The sequence below is a fragment of the Archocentrus centrarchus genome, chromosome 12 (genome assembly GCF_007364275.1).
Source record: "Archocentrus centrarchus isolate MPI-CPG fArcCen1 chromosome 12, fArcCen1, whole genome shotgun sequence".
Lineage (NCBI taxonomy): Eukaryota > Metazoa > Chordata > Actinopteri > Cichliformes > Cichlidae > Archocentrus > Archocentrus centrarchus.
In genome coordinates, this window is record NC_044357.1 from 17569351 (window position 1) to 17592104 (window position 22754).

Below are 22754 nucleotides of genomic sequence, written 5' to 3' on the forward strand. Positions count from 1 at the left end.
ACTAAATATAGCTATAGTTAGGCTCTGGATGAACAGGTTAAAAAAGGAAATGTGTGCTAAATGTTCAATTTTTTTTTTTTTTTTATTTATACAATTTAAAAACACCACAACAACCCTTAGAAATATTTATTTAACAAAAAGAGACTTTTAGGCAATTTTGTTGCAGGTTGAAACCTTTCACTTTATGTTTAATCACTTCATTTAAACTAAGAACATCATCAGGAGCAGCCTCCCTTGTGAGCTGTCAACAAATCAAAGTGCAATAACAAAAGGGTGCATGTAAAATAACGATAATAAAAGCTGCATTTGGCGCCCTTCAATCAATACTATAAGCACTACTAAAGATACACAAATAAGCTTATAATAGCCACATAAATCCATGCATAAAAAACAGTTTACCAGGTGGTAAACTGTGCAGTACCTTTAAATGGAAGATTACCTGTGTATATAAAGTAGATGTTAGATTCAACTCATTGTCATTGTGCACACAACGAAATGATCTTTCCAGATCACTCATCCAGAGACGAGCATCTGCAGTCATGCTGCCAGAGACCGGCGCTACCGTTAGGCAATGTGGTTTAAATGCCTTTCCCAAGGACGCAGGGACAGGGGCTTGAACCGGCAAACTCTCCGGCTGCAAGGCGAGCACCTACCCACTGCCATTAATAACAACCATACACGCACCCGCGTGTTAAAATATTACATTGAAAACCCCAGAAAAACTGCTCTTTCTGACTTGCAGCAGCAGCAACTGTTGTTTCACTCCTAAATCCCATAAACTGCCTGTTTTCACTTCAAGTCATGTAAAGCACTCGTGTGCAAGACACCAAATATGACTTCTTTTTTTTTTTTCAAAAATATCTGTGACTAGTGCATTGAGTCAACACCCCCCAGCTAGAATAGAGGTAGAATAGCCATGTTTTCCCATCTGCAGAACACGTCCATGCACTTGTGATTGTTCGTTCATGCTGTCCCTTATTTTCCCTTCCCTCATATTTTCCCTTTTGTTTCCTTTCAAACTGCGTCAGTATGATTAATCTGTCAAATATACAGCATTAATGTGCTGTGAAACTGGAGTGAAGTGAACAAAAGTTACATGTAGCCACTCATTTCTGTGTTTTTGTGTTTCTGGCAGCACAGAAATGAAGAAGTAGTGACCTTTTTTTTGCTACTAAGTCACACTGGTTTGCCATCAGGGAACACATGGATGGCAGAATATTTGATATTTTAAAAATGACTAATATCCTCTGAGCAACAGTGGTCAATGTTTTGTTACAGTTTCTGGATTGAACATCATGTTTCAGTGTTATAATGTGCAACAGTGAGCAGCAGACTTAGAGGAATTTTTTTTCTAATTTGCTGGGCTTGTTGCCCAATCTGTAGTGATGTGTATGCAAACCCTGCCGAATTAAAAAGCAGTGCATGCAATGAATCAGCTGCCACTGACACTTAGGTACTAATAACAGGGTACTTAATATACCACTGAAGCTGGTTTCTGCAACTGGCAAAAAACCCCCACCTCTTCCTGTTTGGCAGAGTTTTTACCTCAAAGTTTGGCTTAATAACTCAAAATGTCAAGTTATTTTCTCAATTCAGAGTTATTTTCTCAAAAGTTTGAGTTAGAAAGTAACATTTTTGAGATGATAACCCAAAATTTTGATGTATGGATGGCATTTTTTTGTTTACTGGCGTAAACAAGCTTCCATAAAACTAAATCTAGGTTTACAGCAGCAAACCTAGGTTGAGAAGCAATTCATTTTTATTCATATAGCACCAAATCACAACAAACAGTTGCCTCAAGGTGTTTAGAAGCAGTGCCCTTTAGAGGAGTTAAGGTGAACAGGACACAGACCATAAACAGTACAAAAGATGGGCGTGGCTTCTGCGTCTGATAAAACCTGTAACCTCAAACTGCAGCTAAGCTGAAAACAGAGCAGCGCTCTCATTAAGTTTGGTGCACATTTCTGTGCGAGTACAGTAACAGCAGCAAAGTCCTTAAATACACAAACAGTTGGGTGACCCAGCAGCAGCCAAACAAAACTGATTTCTAACCACACTTCCACTTCTAGCCAAAGTAGGCAGTTAAACAAAAACCGGTAAACCTTTGGATAACGCATTTATAAAATCCTTATAACAGAGACCAACTTGTGTCAAAGTTTATATTCCTGTAGACTTCAGGATTCAAAACTCCCACCTAAGTGGTTTAAAACACGACTCACAGCTGAAAACAGACTGTGAGTAACAGGTCTGCTGTCGGAAATGGCTAAATGTGTTAAGTCAGCGAGCATAAAGTATACACACGTAGTTTTAATTCACCCTACTTCACACAAGGGACTTTTCATGTATGACGCAGTCCCTGACAAATCGACACTGTGTCGAAATCACTGTGGCAGCTCCTCTCTTTTTGAAGCAGTAGGCACAAAGTTGACCGACTGATGACATCTGCTTGTATCTATTGTAACTTCAACAGTTTGTAACTTGCTGTCAAACTGGTACGGCAGCATCCAGTCAGTGTGTCACCTATCCACACAGACCTTTTTTAATTTAAGGGCATTTTTTATGTACTGTAAACTGCTCAAATAGACGTAAAACTTATTGTTTGCACCCTTTGTAACACAACAAGCCTGTAGGGAAGGAAACACTTTTCCTGCATCTTTAACAACATAGGAAGTAGAATTAAGCACATTTTGGACCATTTCAAGTCTCAGTTCCCTTTTCCCTTGCACCAACGCACACTCGCAGCTGGTGATAACGTCGCCGCCTCTGCTGCTCTAAATCTCCTCGTACTGCTGCCTCTGAGGTGATCTGCAGCCGACGATACTGGAGGGAGTAGAGAGAGGGCATGCTCTTAAGAAGATGAGACAAAGTGACTCTGAAAAGTGGCACATTGATCTGAAGTAACCTGAGTAATCTAAGATACCTGATGGGTATCATTCCCAGCACTGTGAAGATGCTGGCGAATGTGAAAACGAAGCCTGGGAACCAGTCCAGGGTCCCCTGATAGAGCTTAGTAAAAGCAGGGATGTACGCCAGGCTGGCAAACTTCAGAGCGAGCTGCAGGGAGGTGAGAGTAATACCTGAGAAGACAGAAAGAAGACAGGAGGTGATGGAAGACAAAGAGAATGAAGAGAGACGAGGTTGTTTTTTGTTTAATCTATATACATGTATAGCTGCTGTGTATGTGTTTACATTGCTGACATTTCAAGCAGATGACAAGAGGAAAAACCCAGACAATAAAGTAACCTGGTTATGTAATCACCTGGATGCTATGAGTGTGTGTGTTTACTGGTGTGTGACAGAGACGGAGGCGGCATGTCTCTCTGGCTTGTTGCAGAGCAGGCTCTTATAATATGTGGGTGATTGTTTACCATGAACCAGCCTGAAAGGCCTCACATGTAGGTGAGCCCCAGTGTAGTTCTACTGATACCAGGCTATTTACAGCATGATTTCCCTCACATACAATCTACTCGAAATGCCAGGAAAGACCGCCAAATATAACAAAAGCTTCCCATGATGCACCGAGCACTTCTTCTCCACCCTCTGTGTGTTTATGCACCACAACCGCATGCCACTAAAGTGTGTTTTGTCCTGTCTCTTGATGCTCTCCTTTCCCCTTTGCACCCACCCCTCCTCCAGCCAGTCACAGCAGATGGCTGCCCCTCCCTGAGCCTGGTTCTGCCATTGGTCTCTTCCTGTAAAAAGGGAGTTCTTCCTTCCCACTGTCACCAAGTGCTTCCTCATAGAGCATTTTCAAGCTTTTCCTTCTGTTCATACCTTACAACATAAAGCACCTTGAAGCGACTGTTGTTGTGATTTGGCGCTGCACAAATTGAATTCAGCTAAATTGAATTTAAACAGTGGTGTTGCCACAATCGTAAATGTGCTCAGTGACTGTGAAGGTGCATAGCTGTGGGCAGCGTGACAGCGTAAAGTATGTAAAAGCTGACAGACCTGCATAACAGGGAAGAGACAGGTGACACAGCAGCTTATAATAACAACACTCTGATGACACAGTAATTTATCAGAAGCACTAAACATAAACAGGATTGGTGAGGGGTTTTTCCCCCCTGACCTGTCAATGGCACAGCAAATCTAACTTTCAGGAAGCTGTATTAATAAAACTTCCACAAACCACTCCAGCCTACTATAAACCTGCTCTGCTCTCCAAACTCTGAAACCATCAGTGATTTTTTTTATACTACAGTCAGTAAGTATTTGTCCAGGTTATTACAAATTACTATGCAGGGTTTTCCTCCATCTTGTTCAGGCACCAATGTTATATATTCATCAAAATTACAAATAAATATTTCCTCAGTTTTCTTTAGCCTACAATATTCTCCCTTTTAAAGTCAGATTAAGATGAAATGCAGAGTGTGTGTTAAGCGTTCAAAGATCTTCCCAAAACACAGGTTGTGTACTCACCATATGAAGAAGCTGGAACCTGCTGCGAGAGCAGAGCTCTGATTGTGGTCATCGGGATGAGAGCAAACAGGGTGAGTGCACGAGCTGCAGAAAAAGTTCATCATTAACATTTTGTTTCATAATGAATTCTTCAAACCTTCATCCTGCGGTTTTACGCAGGCTGCCAACACCGACCACAGCTACTACTTTCTATCTAAGATGTATCGCCCCCTGTTGTTTAAACAAGTTTAATTTTTAACCCAGCAGTCCTTTCTTTAAACAATGTCTCTATTCAGAGGCTGCATCGGGTGAAGGACACGGGTCACGCCTTCGTAGGCAGCACTGACCCAGCAAGCATTTCAATGCTGGATAACTGCTGCCAGGCAGTCTTTTCTCGATGACTAGTCACTGTGATATAGTGATTGAGACACACACACACACATACATGCACAAATTATTTTGCTACAATAATAATAGCCTCATAGAAAACTAGTTTCAAAATGAAACTTGAACTGACATCGCGGACGTTACCACAACATCGGTTTGGGTTACTTCTTAAATGTAGCCCGGACTTCCTCGTTAAGACTTTCTAGCAAGAGAATTGTTTTCTAATGTCTCAAACAAACAAAATTTTAATTTCTTGAAGAAATTAATGGAAAAAAGAAACACCTCAGTGGTGACGCAAATGCTCAAACTTACACTTTCAAATAAACAACTTATTGTGTTATATGTTATTGAAAAAATAAGGCTCTGGTAATGCTAGTCTGTGTACCTGGAGAAGACGTGTGTACATCTGTTCACAACCTTATATAAACCATATTAGTCATTGCTTTAAAATAAAATGAAGACAAATGCATTTAATTCCTTCTTTGCAATAATCTGCAATAATCTCGCTTTGACGCCACCTCTATTCTAACTGGAAACAATGTTGACATCCATCGGACTCTGGCTCAGTTTTTGGCGTGGTACTGCGACCAGTTTTGAGGCGCGGGAGATGATGTCGAGATTTCATTCATGTTTGCTGATGAGTGGCGGTTAAATGAGAAGCACTGACTGTATTTAACTCTTGAGACTGCAGAAACACTCATCTCGAAGCTTCATTCAAAATGGGGCTTAACAAACTAATGGGTCAAGTTAGCCATGTCCATCTTTTCTACCATCTATGGCTTTAACAGGAAAAAAAGAAAAACTGGTATATTGAGTACAATATAAAATTATAGTCTTGAGCTGGCTCACTTAGGTTACCTCACAAATATCCTTCTGAGTAGAACAATGGTGGGAAAAAAAACAAATTAAAAAATGAAACAAACAGAAAAATTATCAAAAAAAAAGAATTTAGCCCAAAAAAATGAGTGACAACAATTTGAAATGCATGCTTATATGGCATTCAGCTAGCCTAGTTATGTCCAAAGCTAAAAAAATCCCTCTCCCAGCACTAATTATCACAAAGTATCTTATTTGGTTATAGCCAGGAAACAGACCAGAACATAAGTGCCCCTGAAATAGAGAAATGCCCCTTTTACATTAGCACATCACTGAGCTTCAGCTGAGTTAGCTGGTTGCTACTACTAGCATCAAGCTGGGTGTACAGATTCTATCTGTAACCCTCAGGAAGGATGCAGATCAATTTAAATAAACCTTATTACACTGAATTTATTGAAATCACTCCTGGGTGATTTGGTAATTTAGTAAAATCAAATGTAATTTTCTTTATTTTAACTGCCTGTGTGCATTAAACATGATTCCTGTAGTGCAGTACTGTAAAACTAAGAAAAAGTGTTTATGGCTTCGAGTCACTCCCAGTTCCTTATTTTGGTTCCTGTATTCTTGTGATTTAGGATCATAATTTAGGTCTGACGTAAGCTTAAATGAACAGCTCGACTTTTAACACAGATTCATGAGTTTTGCTGAGTCAAACTTTGAAAACCAACAAAATGTAAATAACTATTTTTTTTTTCTGTTTGCTGTGCAAAGTGAAAATAGTGGAATCTGAACATGCAGCTCTTCTGGGAACTATATCTGACCTGGCTTCATGTGAAAGACAGCTTTCTTTAATCTGTTGCATACAGCAGCGATATGACTGGGGCCTCTGCTGCTTCCATCCTCTCAAATTAGGAGAGATTTGTTTTATTTTGTCTGTTTGAAGATCATGGGGGAAAAAGAAGCCTCTAAATCCGCCACAAACTGCGGGTCAGTCAAAGACGCTCGTTCTTACCGAGGTAGAAGGTGAGGGTTGTTGTTACAAAGGACATGAAGTAAATGCCGAAGGCAAATGATAGCATGCCGATCAGGATCAGCGAGGTGTCACTGCAGCAGCGTCGAAACCCAATGACACCGAAGTAACTGGTGAGGAAGATCACACAGCCTGCTGCGTTCCCGTAACCCACCTGGAGGAAGAAGAGAAGAGATGAGAATAAAATAGGAGAGACAATAATCTATATATGTGATTGGAATACACAGCATAACATAACCTGCAAAGCTGTTTTCATCCCATCTTTTATGCATCAAATCACAAAAACAGACAGTAAAAAATTACCAGAGTGGCATCCCAGCTGAGCGGCGCTTTCAGCACAAAGGCACCCAGTACTTCCACGGCTCCGCCAACCGCAAAGTCATACAGGATGGCAGCCACAAACAGCAGAGCCACGTTCACCTTGTTTATCCCAATGGGAGCCTCGACGACTGGAGTGTTAGTGGAGGCGTGAGACAGGAGGTGGTGCTTTTCCTCTGGCTCTCTGTTGCTTACGCCTTTCACCTTTAATAAAGACGAACACGCACCATATATAAGCTCAGTCAGGTAGTAAAGTGAGTACATATGGCTAAGAGTGAAAGCAGAACATGAAAAATATGGTTCTGGCTATAAGACATATAATTAGAGATTAACTAGATTATTATTACAGTGGTCCAGATTTATTTAATAGGGCCTCCTATTATGTTGTTCCTTATGTTCTGCCATAAATCTAGTGCTACTATTAGCCTCATGGTGAGGGCACCAAAAAGCTCAAGCTTCAGACTGCTCTAAATGCTCCATTTCAGACGGAGCATTTAGAGCAGTTTTCTATTTTTGGCTCTGTATCATGTCAGTAAGATCAGTAATTCCTAACATGGTAACACGGTCATCTCAGACACACAGAAGTCCAACCCCTCTGCTGTTTAGACCTTTTGCTTTCTGTGAGGGGCAGCCAATCAGAAGAAAGTTACCTTAATGCTGTGTGTGTGTGTGTGTGTGTGTGTGTGTGTGTGTGTGTGTGTGTGTGTGTGTGTGTGTGTGTGTGTGTGTGTGTGTGTGCAAAGACACACAAAAAATAAAGCACATGGCTACACTGCATCCCCTCTGTAATGTCCCACATGCACACACTGACCTGCAGCAGGAATATGGAGTGTAAGAGGCAGAGCAGATGCAGCAGGGTGCTGACAATAAGCAGGACGGTCCCATTCCCCAAACTGGAGCTGTACAGACAGAACAGATGGCCAGAAACCAGGCTGCCCACCAGGCCTGCTATCCCATACAGGAGCTCCACTTTCATCAACACCTGCGGAGGCCACAGGCATTACTTCTTTTAATACAAATCACTTTAAGTAAACACACTTTTAAAGCTTTAAGCTTATTTTTGTGGTTCAGTAAATATATATTTGAGTATTATGGTGTTTCTTTTAGGTGGTGTTTTGTCTGGTGAATGACCTAAATAGGAGGAAATGCATAAATTTCAGTTAAAGATCACACAGACTAATTATCAATTGTGCTTACATGTGTAATAACCCCCAAAAGCCAACTCTACCAATGAGGGAAATCTCTCAATAGATAAATTAATAAATACTGAAATACAAAAAACATGTTCGTTTTTAAAGATATTAAGTCAATTGTGTCTTCTTTCATTACCCAAATGCATCAATTTATATATTATTTTTGTTTTGTTTTGCTTTGCTTTTACGCATCTTTCCTGTTTCACTTTAAGTTTTCCAGATATTATCATTAGTCTCACAAACACAGCTCAAGCCCACACAAAGTTACTGCCGACTTAAAATAACTCATTTTAAGCCTTACTTTAAGTCTTGCAGATATGCACCTGCGTCGGCGCAGAAACTCACCTTGGAGCGGTCGGTCGCCGTGGTGTCGAGCGAAACCACAGTCATCACACCGGGCCAATAAGAGGTGTACCCGCCGGAGAGCCCGAAAAGGACCCCCGCCCCGTACATCACCTGCAGCGGGAGCCGGAGAACTACCACCAGGAGCAGAATGAGCCTGGACAGCAGGTAACCCGTGAGGGGCGTCACGATGGGTGCTTTCCTCCACCCGCGGTCGCTTAGTTTGGCCAGGATCAGCGCAGGTATGATGGGAGTCAGCTGGATGATGAGGTTGTTGGTCATGTAGAAGTCGGTTATGGCTTTCTGCTGGGCGTCCTCCGCGGAGTGACCCGGTTCGGTGGCGTTTGCATACCGGTCCTTGACCACCATCTGCAGCGCGGTGTCGAAGAGAGTGCTGCCCAGCTCCTCGAGCACGATGATCGGTTCGATTTGCCGGAGCAATCCGAAGGCTGCGTGAAACCAGTTCGGCACCACCATGATCCGGATTTGTAACTTTTTTAAAAAAAAAGTAATGACCAGCTGAGTTAGTAATAAGTGAAGAGTGGGTGCGCGTGTGCTTCAAAATAAGCAGCTTGGCCGAGAAAAAAAACACGCCCACTTCCTTCTTCATCCTCTGCTGATCAGCTGGCTTCAGTGAACTACGTTTAAGATTTGGGGAACCACCTTTTTTCCTCAGCCTCTGATTTTTCTGTGGGTATTAGTTTCCCTTATATCTAAAAACAAAACAAAACATATATTTGTTGCATTAATTGTGTGGTTTGGGATATAAATTGTCAGTCACGCGACTTTAAAATGTGAAAGGGGCACCACCCATGTAATTACACTGGGCCAATTCCTGTAAAATCCTATGAAGAGCTGCATGAGAAGTACATATCACAACAAACCATTTAAATATTACTGCTGGTTCACTTTGTCACATGAAGGTGAAACAGGAAGCAGGTAATCCTGTAACTGGAGAAGCCTGAACCAGGAAACATTTCATTTCTTTCCAATAAACGACACTGACTGCAGCGCTTGTGGATTGATTTCTGCTAGAATGCTCTCTATTGTATGTTGCTAGAAATCATTTGAGCTGAAGAAAGTGCATTCACAGTCAGATTCCCACAAGCTCAACGATGCACCAGCCACAAGGTACTTTCAAAAGCTGCTGCTCAGAGCCCACAGATAGTAAACAAACATGTCAAGGGAGTGTTTGCTTGTTGAGTGTGAGTCCCACAATGAGACTAATTGAAACATGAAAAAGTCATACTGATCTGCTTTAAAATAGTAATGTAAAGTATTTACACACCCTGGTCACAGTATTAGGTACTTGTTCAACTGTTCTTTAATGCAAATATCTAATCCTCCAATCACATGGCAGCAACTTGGTGCATTTAGGCATGTAGACATGGTCAAGACAACCTGCTTAAGTTCAAACCAAGGATCAGAATGGGGAAGGAAGGTGATTTAAGTGACTTTAAACGCAAATAACTACTTGTTACAACCAAAGTATGCAGAAGAGCACAACCTGGTCGAACCTTGAAGCAGATGGGCAGCAGAAGGTCACACCTGGTGCCACTCCTGTCTATAAGAACAGGAAACTGAGACTGCAATTCTATTGTACACCAAAACAGGACAATAGAAAAATAGGAAAACATTGCCATTGCCTTGAACATGACAATGAGTTTACTGTACTCAAATGGCCTTCAGTCACCAGATCTTAATCCAACAGAACACCTTTGGGATTAGGAGGAACAGGAGATTTGCATCATAGCAGCAACCGTGTGATGCTAGCATGTCAATATGGACCAAAATCTCTGAGGAATGTTTCCAGCACCTTGTTGAATATGTGCCATGAAAAATTAAGGCAGTTATGAAGGCAAAAGGGGGTCCAACACAGTAGTAGCAAGATGTACCTAATGAACAACCTAATGTACAATTAGTGAGTGATAATAGTTTAAAATAATAGTTTAAAAACACATGTAAATGAACCACTCAGGAAGCCCACATGTATAGGTTTTGTTTTTAATGAGAAAATATTCATAATATGTATAGTAGGTATGTAACTGTGAGTCTTACATGTGCTATAAAATAACAAAGCAGAGTATGAGCATACAAGTGGTTAACATAAGAACGGGGGCTATACTGCGTTTATATTGTATAATAAGATTGCTTTATCACACACACACACACACAGACGGTGTGAGTCCCACACTGGAGAAGCTCTGGTGCTTCTGCAGGGTGAAAATAAGCTACCAGCATTTAAAATGATAAATAAAATCATTTCTGCACCATAAATTCAAACATCAAAAGCATAATAATAATAATAATAAATCACACAATTCAATGACTCCTCTGCATGTATGTTTCAGAAGCATGTCTAATGAGAACTCCGACTAGTTCGTGCCTGGATGAAAACCTTTTCTGTCCTGTTGTCTTTTAACCTTTTGAGTCAAAAAATAATCTCATATCAGCATCAGAGGCACTGCACCTCTGCAGCGTGTGTCGACACACTCTCTGCTCCACCACAAAAACACCTCAGTTTCCTAAAAAGGACTTAAATGGCATTAAAAGAAGAACCAGGATGATTCTGTGGAACATATGTGTGGGTTTTTTTTTTTTTGCTGTTTGTTTTGGGGTTAGTGGAACTGGACACTGCAGAGGCACGAGTCCTCGGTTTTCACTTTTGGTTTATGGCATTCCTCGTGCTGCGTTTTCTTCATAAAGCATATCACAAGACAGCCCGGTGAAATAAGCTGCAAAGAGTGACTTGATAAGTTCATTACTGTGAAGAGTTAGTAGGCATCCAGCAATTACATTTGTGTTTTACCTCAGTGTACATTCAGTATGTTTGAAAGCAAAAGAGAGAAGTCGCTGCCTTGCTGAAGGACACTTGGACAGGTCAAAACTGTGACTTTTGGTTTACAAAAACACTTTTTCTCCTCATGCTCCTCATATCCGGATGCAGAAACAAATCTCACAGGCTATGACAAAGAAGTACAATCAATAGTTGGTCAGAAATAGTTTCTACGGCCAGTTTGACACATTTCTACTTTTATCATTTTAAAATAAAGACAGTCGTTTATACCCCAGGGAGGAGTGCGGTTGTGTTTAAGTGTATTTACTGTTTAAATTTTGAAGCTAAATCCTGTTTCGTCTACACTTGACGGGCCAAACTGTCATCGCTTTGTACGATTCCAACACTTCAACGCTTCAAAAACAGAAAATCACGTCTTCCTGCAAAATTCAAAGTCATAATACATTTAGTAAAAAAAGCAAAAAAGACCTCACAAGCCCAACTTACAGCACAGGTCTGTTCAGCTTCTCGAAAAGGCCTTTCTGCTGATAGTTTATTGCCTTCTTTTCGCTGTGCTTTTTTTTTTAGTTTAGGAAAGGAGTGCGAATCCATTCACACGCTCAGTACGTCTTAAAAAGACGCAAAGAGCTCAGGCTGGCGGATTTTTCCTCTAAATAACAACATTCTGTTTTGGTAAAACAAATTTTTATAAAAAAGCTTTTTCACTATTTTTCATCAAACTTTATCCTCGACTAGCAAGTAGATACAGATGTTCATAGGTCAAATACACAGTCCTACCTCAGTATAATACATGAAACAACTGCTTACATCAGAAAGCACAGGTCAACAAAGCGATGCAGCCAACAAAGGTAAACTAAGTGATTTTTTTTTTTTTTTTAGAATATAAAACCCCTCACCCAGCCCTTTAAGTAATACACACATTGACTCCAATGCTGCAAACTTTCCCTTCCCCAAATTTACTTCTGTTTGCACTGAAAAAAGTGATTATAGACAAACTTCCTACCTAAGTGGTTGCTTATTCCCTCTACTGACGGTGTAGTATTACAGGATAGGAGAGGATAAAATACATACGGTGCACCAACAAGCACTGACGGTCTAAGGCAAGTTTAGTTTTGCTAGTTTTGCAAATGTCCTCACTAGCATTTAACAAACAAAGGATGCTGACCCTCAAGTCGACACTTAAAAGTCAGTAAAGACGCTTGTAAAGAAAGAAACTTGTGTCACATCTGCATTGTGTGCGTACTGTGCTGTTATGGGTTCTGAAGGTGATGCTTTAGGGCAACCTTTTGGTTCATTTCCTGGAAAATAATGCAGCTTTCCAGCAGTAATTCCAGGTAAAAATCATTCTGAATTTACAGAAATAAGAGGGTGTTTGGCTCTTTTGTTTGAATTGCTGCACCTGCTTGTCTTTAGTATCGTCCTCTTGGTTAGAAGCTTTCCACACTTTCAGAAGATGACTGTGGTTATTATGATGCACGCACAGGTGAAACCACCATCAAAGAGTCTTAGGCAATCTGTCAAAATAAAAGCTTTAGATCTTATTTGAATAATAGCATAAAGGTGAAAAATCCTATGAATATTTCAGTCATGTAGCATCTACCAGCTATTAAAAACACTAACCGTCGCTCTAAAACCACCATAAAACCCCTTCAAGGTTTCTCTTCCATCACTGATCACCTTCAAATATCTCCCACATGCTCAACTGCTTAACATACTAATATACCTTCAATTTTCAGGTCCAAAAAGCATAACTTTAAGCTCTTCATTAGCAAGCCCCATTGGTTCACACCACTGGGGTCATGTGAACTTCAAGATAATTAATAAAATAAATATTTTCTTTCCTCCTGTGTCCATTTTCCTTCAGTCTCTTCCGCTTCCATCCTTTTTTCCACTTGGCCTATTAATTGTCTCTTAAAGGAGCTGTTTACTCCTCCTCCTCCTCCTCTTCTTCTTCCTCCTCTTCCTCTCCTTCCTCGTTGGCATAGATGCCGGCTTCCCACTTCAGCGCCATGTCACTTTTCCTCCTGGTGACACGAGTGGCCTCCAGAACCTGATGAATACAAAGCAACCAATCACATGCAAGCACACCTGAGAGCGACGTAATCATAAGTAAAACACATGCTTCACCCCAGCTGAATTAAAAAACACACACCACAGTGACTTTAATATGGCATGCAGTGTACGTCAAACACAGAGGGTGCACACTACTAATCACTTTAATGAATTAATTACCAACACAAAGAGCACCTGCAGTGTTTGACAATAACAACAAAAGTAACTTTATTCCATTTCAGGGAAAATTCATGCTTGAATGCTGTATTCAATGTTTCCAGTTGTTATGACAGAACACATTTGGACAAGGCGGAAAGATTTCTTTGTGATTGGGAATCCGGGGTAGCTGAGGGCAGGGTGAAGGTGAAGTGGGTTGTGTGTTCTAGGTCTGACAGCAGTGATGATAATAAAATGCACGGACATGATTTTCACAAAGCTCAGGTCAATTATGTCATGTCAGGTAGAGGTGTTGATGCTCCCTGTTGTAACAATCACGTCACTGATGAAAAACACATCCACTGCTAGTACCATATTACTTCACATGTTTACACATTTTTGAATAGCAATTAAAAACATGTATTAGCATTTATTTACTATATAGTTATAGGGTGAAAACCACCATCATCTAAAGGTGTTTTTTTTTGCGGCTAAAATTGTTTGTTAGACTTTAAATATTGAAATAAGTTTTTTTTTTTTAAGTTGACACTTTATACATTTGGCACACCGAATGGAAGGTGTGGGTCAAAGGGCACACCAAATCCATTGACAAGCACATGCAGCACCAGCACCAACACCACAGAACAGAAAAAGGAAATGAGCCTACAACCAGACCTGGGAGCAGACACAGAAACACACATGGGTTTCGTTCAGAAAGTGCTCTGAATACGGTTTCTGACTGAAATAACACATTCCCATCTACATTTTCTGCACTCGATTCATTTCTGGAAGACTGACCGAAGGACAATTAAAAGACAACAACAAAGTGGAAGGGGAACTCTTCATTCTGACTCTGGAATTGGGCACTTTCTCTTTTGTATGTTGGGCTCAGAAAGTCATTCATCATTATGAATCATTATGAATACGCTGTTTCTTCAGATGATATGCCACACTTCTGTGCAAAGGTTTTAGGTAATTAACATACATCCCAAATTCCCAAAAAAGTTTGGATGCTGTGTACAATGTAAATAAAATCTCACAAACCCGTATTTCACTCACAATAGAGAATGCATAGAAAACATCAAATGTTTAAACTGATAATATGTACCATTAAAACATGTCACCTGGCTGGAAGCATATGTTGCTCTAAAACCTGTATATAGATGTGCAAGCTGCAAACTTCACATGCAGTGATGCACCCCCATACCATCAGAGATGCAGTCTTTTGAACTGAGCACTGATAACACGCCAGATGCTCCCTCTCCTATTTAGTACAAAGGACGCAGCCTCTGTGTTTTCCAAAAAACATCTGACCACTGAAAGGTTTTCCACTTTGTCTCAGTCCGTTTTTAAACGAGCTTCGGCCCAGAGAAGACGGTGTATTTCTGGTCGTCTCCTTTGCATTCTTTCATAGAGCTTTAACCTGCATTTGTGGACGGCACAATGAACTATGCTCACAGACGAGCCCATGCAGTGATTTCCATGACAGAATCCTGCCTGTTTTTAATGCAGTGCCACCTTAGGGTCCAAAGATCTCAGATTTCTCCAGATTCTATGAATCTTTTGATGATATTTAAAAAGTCTTCAGAATTTTACATCGAGGAACATTATTCTGAAATTGTTCCACAATCTGTAGATGCAGTTTTTTGCAGATTAGTAAACCTCTGTCCTCTTTACTTGTGAGAAACTCTGCCTCTCTAAGATGCTCCTTTATACCCAAAAATCAACCCAATTGGTTGCAAAATGTTCCTCCAGCTGTTTCTTTTTAGTACCACTTACTTTTGCTGCTCCTGTCTCAACTTTTTTGAGATGTGTTGGTGCTATCAAATAAAAAATGAGCTCAAATTCCAAAAAGTCTCAGTTTAAAAAATTGATGCATTTTCTATTGTCTATTGTGAATAAAATATGGATTTATAAGATCAGCAAATCATTGCATTCTGTTTTTATTTACATTTTACATGGCATTCTAACGTTTTTTGGAATTATGGGTTATATTTAGATTCTTACTAATAAACAACTCAGTATAATGAGGGATGCACCAGAAGCCAAATTCATGAATAATAAATGATAATTCTAAAGGCTTGCAATAAAACAGCAGACATAAATAATGCAAATTGAATTATGGTGACTCTTAAATGTTTAATATAGCTCATATTCTTTATTTATACAGCTTTTTTCATATTAAGACATTATATAAAATATTTTATCACAGGAGCTTAATGTTCAGATAGTCTAAATCCAGAGAGGCCATGATGTTATTTTTAAATGGAAAGGGTTCTCACACCAAATATTTTTACTGTACCCTACAGTTATATCCAAAACATTCTTAATTCACTTTTAGTACCTCAAACCTTTGCACAGCATTGCATAAAGATGATTTTTACCACCTAGCTGGACTCAGTTATACCCAGGAATATAATGTGTATGGTCTGACCCAGGTCTGTCAGTAAAGGCAGTTACAGGCGTGAAGAGGTTTCGGGGAGCCTCAGGTACCTCAGTGGTTACCTCGTTAGCCAGCAACAAACGGGCATACTGACCGAGCAGCAGGAGAGAAGCAACAGTACATGAAGTCAACACGTGTGATGTCATCATGGATAAACAACAACACAATTAACAACAATATAAGCAGCTGACGACTCCACTACAGGAAGGTCTGTGTGAAATAAATTCAGTGGAATAACTTGAACAATGCTACATGTGATCTTTCAGTTCCCTCCAAGTGGATCTTTGGTTGTGTGTGAATGTGAAATTGAATGTACGGTGCTCATGAACTGAAAAGTGAAACTTGTGTCTGTAATTTCTGATTATTATTATTATTATTATTATTATTTTGTTCTTTTAGTGCGTAAAACGTAAACACTTTTTCAGGAGACCACATTTTGAATAATGACTATTCTGGTGTTAAAATACATTAAACACAAGAATTAAAAAAAAAGAATTAAGCATGGAGTCAGGACAGAAAGCCCCTCTTACTTTCAGTTTGACTCATTGCTTCTGGCTAGGAAACTACCTTCAGTGTTGTACAGTATTTGCTCATACAAAGCCATGGGTGTTAGCATGCAGGGGAGGTGATGTAACCAAAGCCCAGCTGAACAAGCATGTATTGTGTGACAAACTGGGCTGTCTCTGTCACTTTCACTTACTGGGATAGATTCTGAAACATGTAAAACCTGCAAAACTACATCTGAAAACATCTATACTAGTATACTCACAGGGGGATTTATAATAACTGATGCTCAAAACTACTTTAAACTAGTTTGTTATGCTTTGTATTGGCAGCTTTTGATTTGGTGGTGAAAAGAACCTCAATCTCTTTCTCTTATTCTGTGTCTAGTTATTTATTGTCTCCAGACTTAAATACTTACACTGTTGTCCTCCATTTTCTCCCTCCTCTTCACCTTGTGCGTTTCATAGTCTTCCATAAGAGTCTGCATGAAGTTTTTGGGTCGTGATCCCACAGAGTCCTCACTGCCAGCATCAGACAGGGCTCCTTCAGAGGGCGAGGGTGAAACAGGTGGTGCAGGTCGAACTTTCTCAATCTTTCCTGCAAACCAAGGAGGAAAAAAAAATCCATAGTGGGTTATTTAGTGGATTATTTCCTCCCATTGTTTTGATGCAAACTCAAACAGTTAACTCTGAGACACAATATAAATATGAAAGTTTCCTCCATTTTTCCTTTCCTGCTGCTGGCTGCAACAGACCGCGATTGTGGGGCCCAAGCCATTAAAAATAATTGGTTTCAGTCCTCAGCAATTCACAAACACCAAGTTTGCAAGCTACACTTACCCATTAGATCTTAACACTGAATAAAACTGGAGCCAATGGAAATGTATTCAGGTTTTTAAATTAATAATTAGTAATTGTCAAGTTAAGATGGTGACAGTATGATGGGGCTTGAGGACAGACACCCTTGTGAAGAGTTGCAGCACTAACTAACCTGGTGCTGTCCGTGCTGTGAGTGTGAGTCTAGCTGGCAGGCTGTTGCTCTTCATCTTATCTGTGGGGGAAATAGTGGTGTGCCGCATCCCCGTCCTCACAGGTCCATGACTACTGCTGGAAGTGCTGCTGGGCCGGACAACAATAACGGGCTGCACTTCCCTCTGCTTCTTCAGTTCTTCCTCTCTCTGCTGAGCTGCTCGGATCTCCTCCTCAATCATGGACAGAGTTCGCTGCTTCTTGGAGCGCAGGCGGAACGGCCCGCTAGCCGCCTCCACCTCAGGGCCCCGTGCTGCTGCTGCTGTGCTGCGCAGTTCAGCTGCCTCTGAGTATTTACTGAAGTAGCTGAACTCTGGCTTCTCTGGGCTTGGAGGAGACGGGGGACGGTAGACTGGGGTTGGCCTGGGGACAGGAGCTGTTGAGGCAGGAGCAGGAGCTGGAGCTGTGGCTGAGGAAGCGAGCGCTCTGGTGTAGGAGGACTGGATTTTGATTCTGGGGCCCCCATCTCTGGGTTTCTGCGGTGGCGAGACAGGCTGAGGTGGTGGAGAAGGTGCCTGGAGCTGTGGTTGTGCTGGACTGGAGGACTGCTGCTGTTGCTGCTTCTGAGCCTCTTGTGATTCTGATGGATTCTCTTGGGAAACAACTGTCACCATTGGCTGCCTGTCTGGCTGTGGGGATGGATTGGATGGTGCAGGACTGGAGGACACAGGTGACTGGAAACTGGGGGCTCCACCAGAAGACACAGGGGAGGAAGACACTGGCACTGGGCTGCTTGTAGAGGCAGAGCATGGAGATGCAGGGGTGCTCAGCTGTGAAGAATTCAAGTCAGCTGACTGCCAGTCTCCTCTGTTTTCTGCTGCTAGGGCATTTTGGATGGCATTTTGAACAAGTACCCCAGCATGGTACTCCAGCTCATCTTCTGTTGGACTGCCACTGGCCTGCCCGTTGACTGGAGTGGTAGGCTGGGGGGTAGGTGGTGACACAGGGGTAAGTGGCAATGGTGTTGGGGGCAGCGAAGCCCCACTGTCAGAAACATTATCCAAGCTAAACATAGTAGTGTCCTGAGAGCGGACCGATAACTCGTCCAATCCTGAGTCAGATTCTTCTGGATGAAAAGCTGGATGGAAATGACCTTTTGCTTCCTCTTCCTCACGTAGGATTGTCATTACAGCTCGTGCGCATGTAAATTCTCCTGCAGTTCCTTCATCAGACCAGGTCACGTGCGTCTCCCCTGTTTCTGCAACAGTGTCACTGCTCCCTTGGCTGCCCCTGGCTGTGGATTTTGAAAAGGGTCTGGCGGAGTATATTTGAGGAGCTATGTCCTTCTTGGTAGCCTCTCCTTGCAGAAACTGCTTCCTCGCAGAGGAGAAGTTGATTTGCTCCTCCACAATGTCCTCCTTCCTGGCTAGCTCTGGGTCAAAGGTTACGACAGTGGGAGGACCCGACACCTGAGGCTGAAAACAGAGATGAGAGTCCAGAATACAAAACATTAAATTAGAGGAAAAAAGAAGAAAGGAGAGCAAAAGAGAAATGTATAACAAAGCTTAAGACATCTTTATGTCCTTTATTACAATCCAAACTTGGTATGTCACCTCACAGTCAAAGTTTGAGTGTGTGAACTCGAACTCATCTACTTTGTATCACAGTGGTACAGTGCCTCTGTTTGTGTGTGTTACCTGTGTGTATGTATAAGTATGACTCTGTCTCTGCTGTTTCCTCTCCTGGTACTTCCTGAGAGACTCAAGCTTATCTGCCTCTAGCTGTTCTTCCAGAGGGATCTAGAATGATTGAAGCAGCAAAATACCAAATCAATCAATTTGTCAGTAAGACAACAGAGTTTAAATAACAAAATAAAAAAGAAACCGGACGCGAGTCTACCTCCTGAGGAGGATTCCACCAGCGCTGGGCAATCGAAGGGTTTTTCTTCACTGCCTGGTCTCTGATCAGCTCCTGACGCTCACGCTCCAATTCCTGAACCTGACCGGGAAAAACAAACCAGGAGAAGAAGCGTGTGAAAATGTACTGAGAAGATTTCCAATAAACTACCACCAGGTTAACTTTTAATACACAGAAAGAGACAAGAAAAGCTTAATGCTGCACTCCCGTCATCTCAATCATTCAGTGCTGTCTTGAATCCACTTTTATCTCGTCTTGACATAAACAATAAAATCTTGTTTAATAACATGTTTAATCATACTTTAAAAAAATCTGCTCATGCATATTGCAAAGGTCAAACATGATCAACAATAAATAGTGTTTTCTGTCTTTTCTCATCACCAGCATTGTGCCCATATTCTTAGGTATCTTCTCTTTTCCTTTTGATTTTTCTGAACAAACCACTCCACACACAACAGGGAAGTTGTGGCCAAAACGTCTTGCTGTTGTTCCATTATTCAGCAGTTTTTCTTCTTTGGAAATCTGTAGCATGATGGGAAATAATCTCTCAAGGAATTAAGGTGTACTCCTTCCCCTGCAAAATACCCAGTCTTTGTCAAATCTTTTAACAGCTGTGGGATGGTGCCGCATTTCTACTATGCAGTCTTAGCCTTACTGCATGGTAGACTGCATGGTTAATGACACAGGATCAAAAACAGCTTCTTGAGCTGAAACAGTTTTCGGGGAATACCATCATTTCTTTACATGTGGCCACAAATGACCTTTTTTGGCTCTGATGTCACATCACGAGTCACTCAGAGTTAACACACACTTTCAATTTCAAAACTCCTTCCTTTTAGTCTGTATTTCACAATTTGATATCAAGTCTTATGCAGAAGTAAGATTACAATGATCTTGGTCACAACCTTTTCACTTATGTATATTGTACACTGTACCAAAATAAAATTAATTAAAAAAAAAGTTTCCAGATGTTTTATATTTTATGTCGTTATAATGAAGAAACACTGCTTTCTAAAAATGGGCCTCTGGTATTAAAATTGAATAACTAAAATCGGGCACATCTTTTACATTAATTATTACTTTCATTCGCTTTGCCATCATCAAGAATTTTGTTTTTCATGTTAGCATGTCATAACTGGTGTTTATGTGTCTTATATAAAGCAAAAGCATGGTACTGAATAGAGTAATTTCTGCTTTTTTTTTTACATTTATGTTTATTTGATAAAACAAACCATGGTCTCTTGTGTTTCTGAATTATGTATTTGTTACATCTGATACATTATCTATTTTACCTCCTCTGAGGGACGTCTCCTTGTCACCCTGACCTGCTGCTCCTCTCCAGGGGTGAACAGTTTTGCCGGGCGTTTCTCCTCCTGAAATGCTCGAAGCTCAAACTTGGCCCTGCTTCTCCCAGATTCGTCTCCCTGCACGTGCCCGTTGGTTCTAACAGCAGACTCGTCCTGGTGGAGGAACGTGGTTTGTTTTTGTCCCTCTACAATGATCGGGTGGTGATTGACAGGGGAGGAGGGTGACACGCACACATAGGGAGAAGTTCCATCTATGCTGATCGGTTTGATGTGACCTGATAGAGAGGGGGTCCCATTGGTGGGTGTTTCTGAGGCTGCATCTAACACCTGGTCCAGATAGCAGATCTCCTGTGGACACAACAGTCATTTTTCAAATTACTGAAAAAGACTGGCTGGCAATTTCAAGTAATAAAACAAGAAATGAAAACATTTGAGAGAACACTTGTTTCAACCTGCATACCTGCACCACCTCACTGTCAGGACTCTCTACTGTCACACCAGCTGGACTGTGGGCTCGGTTACTGGGGCTGCTGAGGCACTCATGCTGGATCTGCTGGCTCTCCAGTTCCATGGCTGCAGGCCTGTCAGTGATAACGCTGACTGATTCCTGGAAACTGACGGTTTTCAGGGTTCGCTCTCTTGGGATTGAGTCACTGACATCCTCGGCTGCCTGCCATGATTTCTGTGTCAACAAACAAACAAGGGTGTTTCAGAAGCTCTGTAGGCAGAAGCTGTCTGCTGGTCTGTTTATTAACAACAATGTGGACATTTAATAACCTACTTTAGATATTATTTTGAAAGGTCAGCCTCTTCTAACCACTATCCTTCAGACACATGTCATAAATTTTTTTGGTCTGCATTGCAGCAGAACAGAGTGTTATGAGTGGTTCCAACCACTAAGAGGCACCAAAATACACACAGCTGCCGCTTGGTGACAGAACACGGCTACAACATTCACAGCTATTTCAGCTTTGAAGACATTTCAGGTTTGAGGTGCACTGTTATACACACTCACTCATCTTTTCTTGGAGAGATTTCACTGAAGTGTTTCAGATTAAGTGCCTGGCTCAGGGCCATGTCGTCAGCAGCTGTTATGAGAGGAATGAAACGTCTAGCTCACCGCTAGATGTCTTCTAATGGAATTAAATCCACACAACATTATGAAAATACACAGGTGATCTTAGGATGTGACAAAACAAACACTTTTAACCAACGTTGTGATCATATTGATAATTAACAGCTAACAGTTACATCATAATAGTTATATCATGACTTAAAAAGTATGCCACACCTTTATGAAGCATATATCACCAGATAAAACACTATGGTGATAATACATTAACCGTAAGAGTTTTCTTTTACATTTTGGAAGCTATTACTTTCTGAAGTCCTTACATTCCACTCTATAAATACACTTTTTAAACTTGCATATCACTTGTAGTCATTTAAGGACAAATATTACAAACTGTAGCTGAGGGTCTTGTAAAGGCCACATTGATTGAAGCATTAGCATGCACAGATCACACCCACAACCTGGTTTAATGACTCATCCCTCACATCCCAGATCAAACATTAGTAAGTCGCTAAATTTACACAGTTCAGCCTTTACTGACCGTCTCTCTGCCTGCACATTGCTCGCTAAAAAAGAAATACTCTGTTGGTCTCCTTCTTTATGTCATACACATCAAGAAAGTTGATGAGGTCACCCTGAGCACTAGGATATTATGAGTTGCATTTTTCTTTTTAATCTTTTATAGACCAAGCAATGAACTGAAAAAATAACAATTGTTAGAGGCAGCTCGGCCATAAGTTATTTTATAACATTCAGGAACATTTCTTCTTTAATTATCCACGGGATGTGATTCTGCAGACACGGTGACACATTTCCTCTGGACTTATTATTACCATGAAAATTAAACTTGGATCACTTTCTTTTCCTCATGTACCACTCCCTCTTTTCTCTCCCTGCTTCTTGATCTCCTCTTCCTCTGAATCACCTCACTTCCTCTTCACTGCACTTTTCGCACCTTTTCCTTCCTCTCTTGCTTCCTCTCTGCTCTTTGGGATCGCTCAAACGCAGAAACGCTGGCCAGCGAATTCACATGGGGGGATTATACCAGCCT

At 41.1% G+C, this 22754-nt stretch overlaps 2 protein-coding genes across 5 annotated transcripts in view; both read right to left on the reverse strand.

Moving 5' to 3' along the window:
- Nucleotides 1-132: 132 nt before the first annotated feature.
- On the reverse strand, nucleotides 133-9033 carry slc46a2 (solute carrier family 46 member 2). Its single transcript, XM_030742349.1, has 7 exons — nucleotides 8491-9033; nucleotides 7764-7934; nucleotides 6938-7156; nucleotides 6617-6788; nucleotides 4423-4506; nucleotides 2921-3077; nucleotides 133-2820 (listed from the first exon to the last, which is right to left on the reverse strand). Exons 1-7 carry the CDS (start codon nucleotides 8962-8964, stop codon nucleotides 2772-2774), a joined length of 1326 nt encoding a protein of 441 aa, XP_030598209.1. The 5' UTR covers nucleotides 8965-9033; the 3' UTR covers nucleotides 133-2771.
- Nucleotides 9034-10484: 1451 nt separating this feature from the next.
- palm2akap2 (PALM2 and AKAP2 fusion) overlaps nucleotides 10485-22754 on the reverse strand; it is an 82711-nt gene continuing 70441 nt past the window's right edge. For 2 of the 4 annotated variants that reach the window (XM_030742343.1, XM_030742346.1), the window contains 8 exons: nucleotides 21092-21313; nucleotides 20617-20979; nucleotides 19307-19405; nucleotides 19105-19206; nucleotides 17430-18882; nucleotides 16858-17036; nucleotides 15986-16024; nucleotides 13096-13334 (listed from right to left, as the gene is read on the reverse strand). In XM_030742343.1, coding sequence (XP_030598203.1) covers nucleotides 13209-13334; nucleotides 15986-16024; nucleotides 16858-17036; nucleotides 17430-18882; nucleotides 19105-19206; nucleotides 19307-19405; nucleotides 20617-20979; nucleotides 21092-21313 — 2583 coding nt within the window. In that variant the 3' untranslated portion in view covers nucleotides 13096-13208. The other 2 variants (XM_030742344.1, XM_030742345.1) reach the window with 2 other exon arrangements.

What these genes read in the sequence shown, in the direction of transcription:
- slc46a2 (XM_030742349.1), bottom strand. Translation starts at nt 8,964, where the DNA reads ATGGTGGTGCCGAACTGGTTTCACGCAGCCTTCGGATTGCTCCGGCAA. An exon ending in TCAGCTGGGATGCCACTCTG is followed by an intron (nt 6,789 to 6,937) that starts GTAATTTTTTAC and finishes TTCTTCCTCCAG; the next exon opens with GTGGGTTACGGGAACGCAGC. An exon ending in AACCCTCACCTTCTACCTCG is followed by an intron (nt 4,507 to 6,616) that starts GTAAGAACGAGC and finishes CTTTTTCTGCAG; the next exon opens with CTCGTGCACTCACCCTGTTT.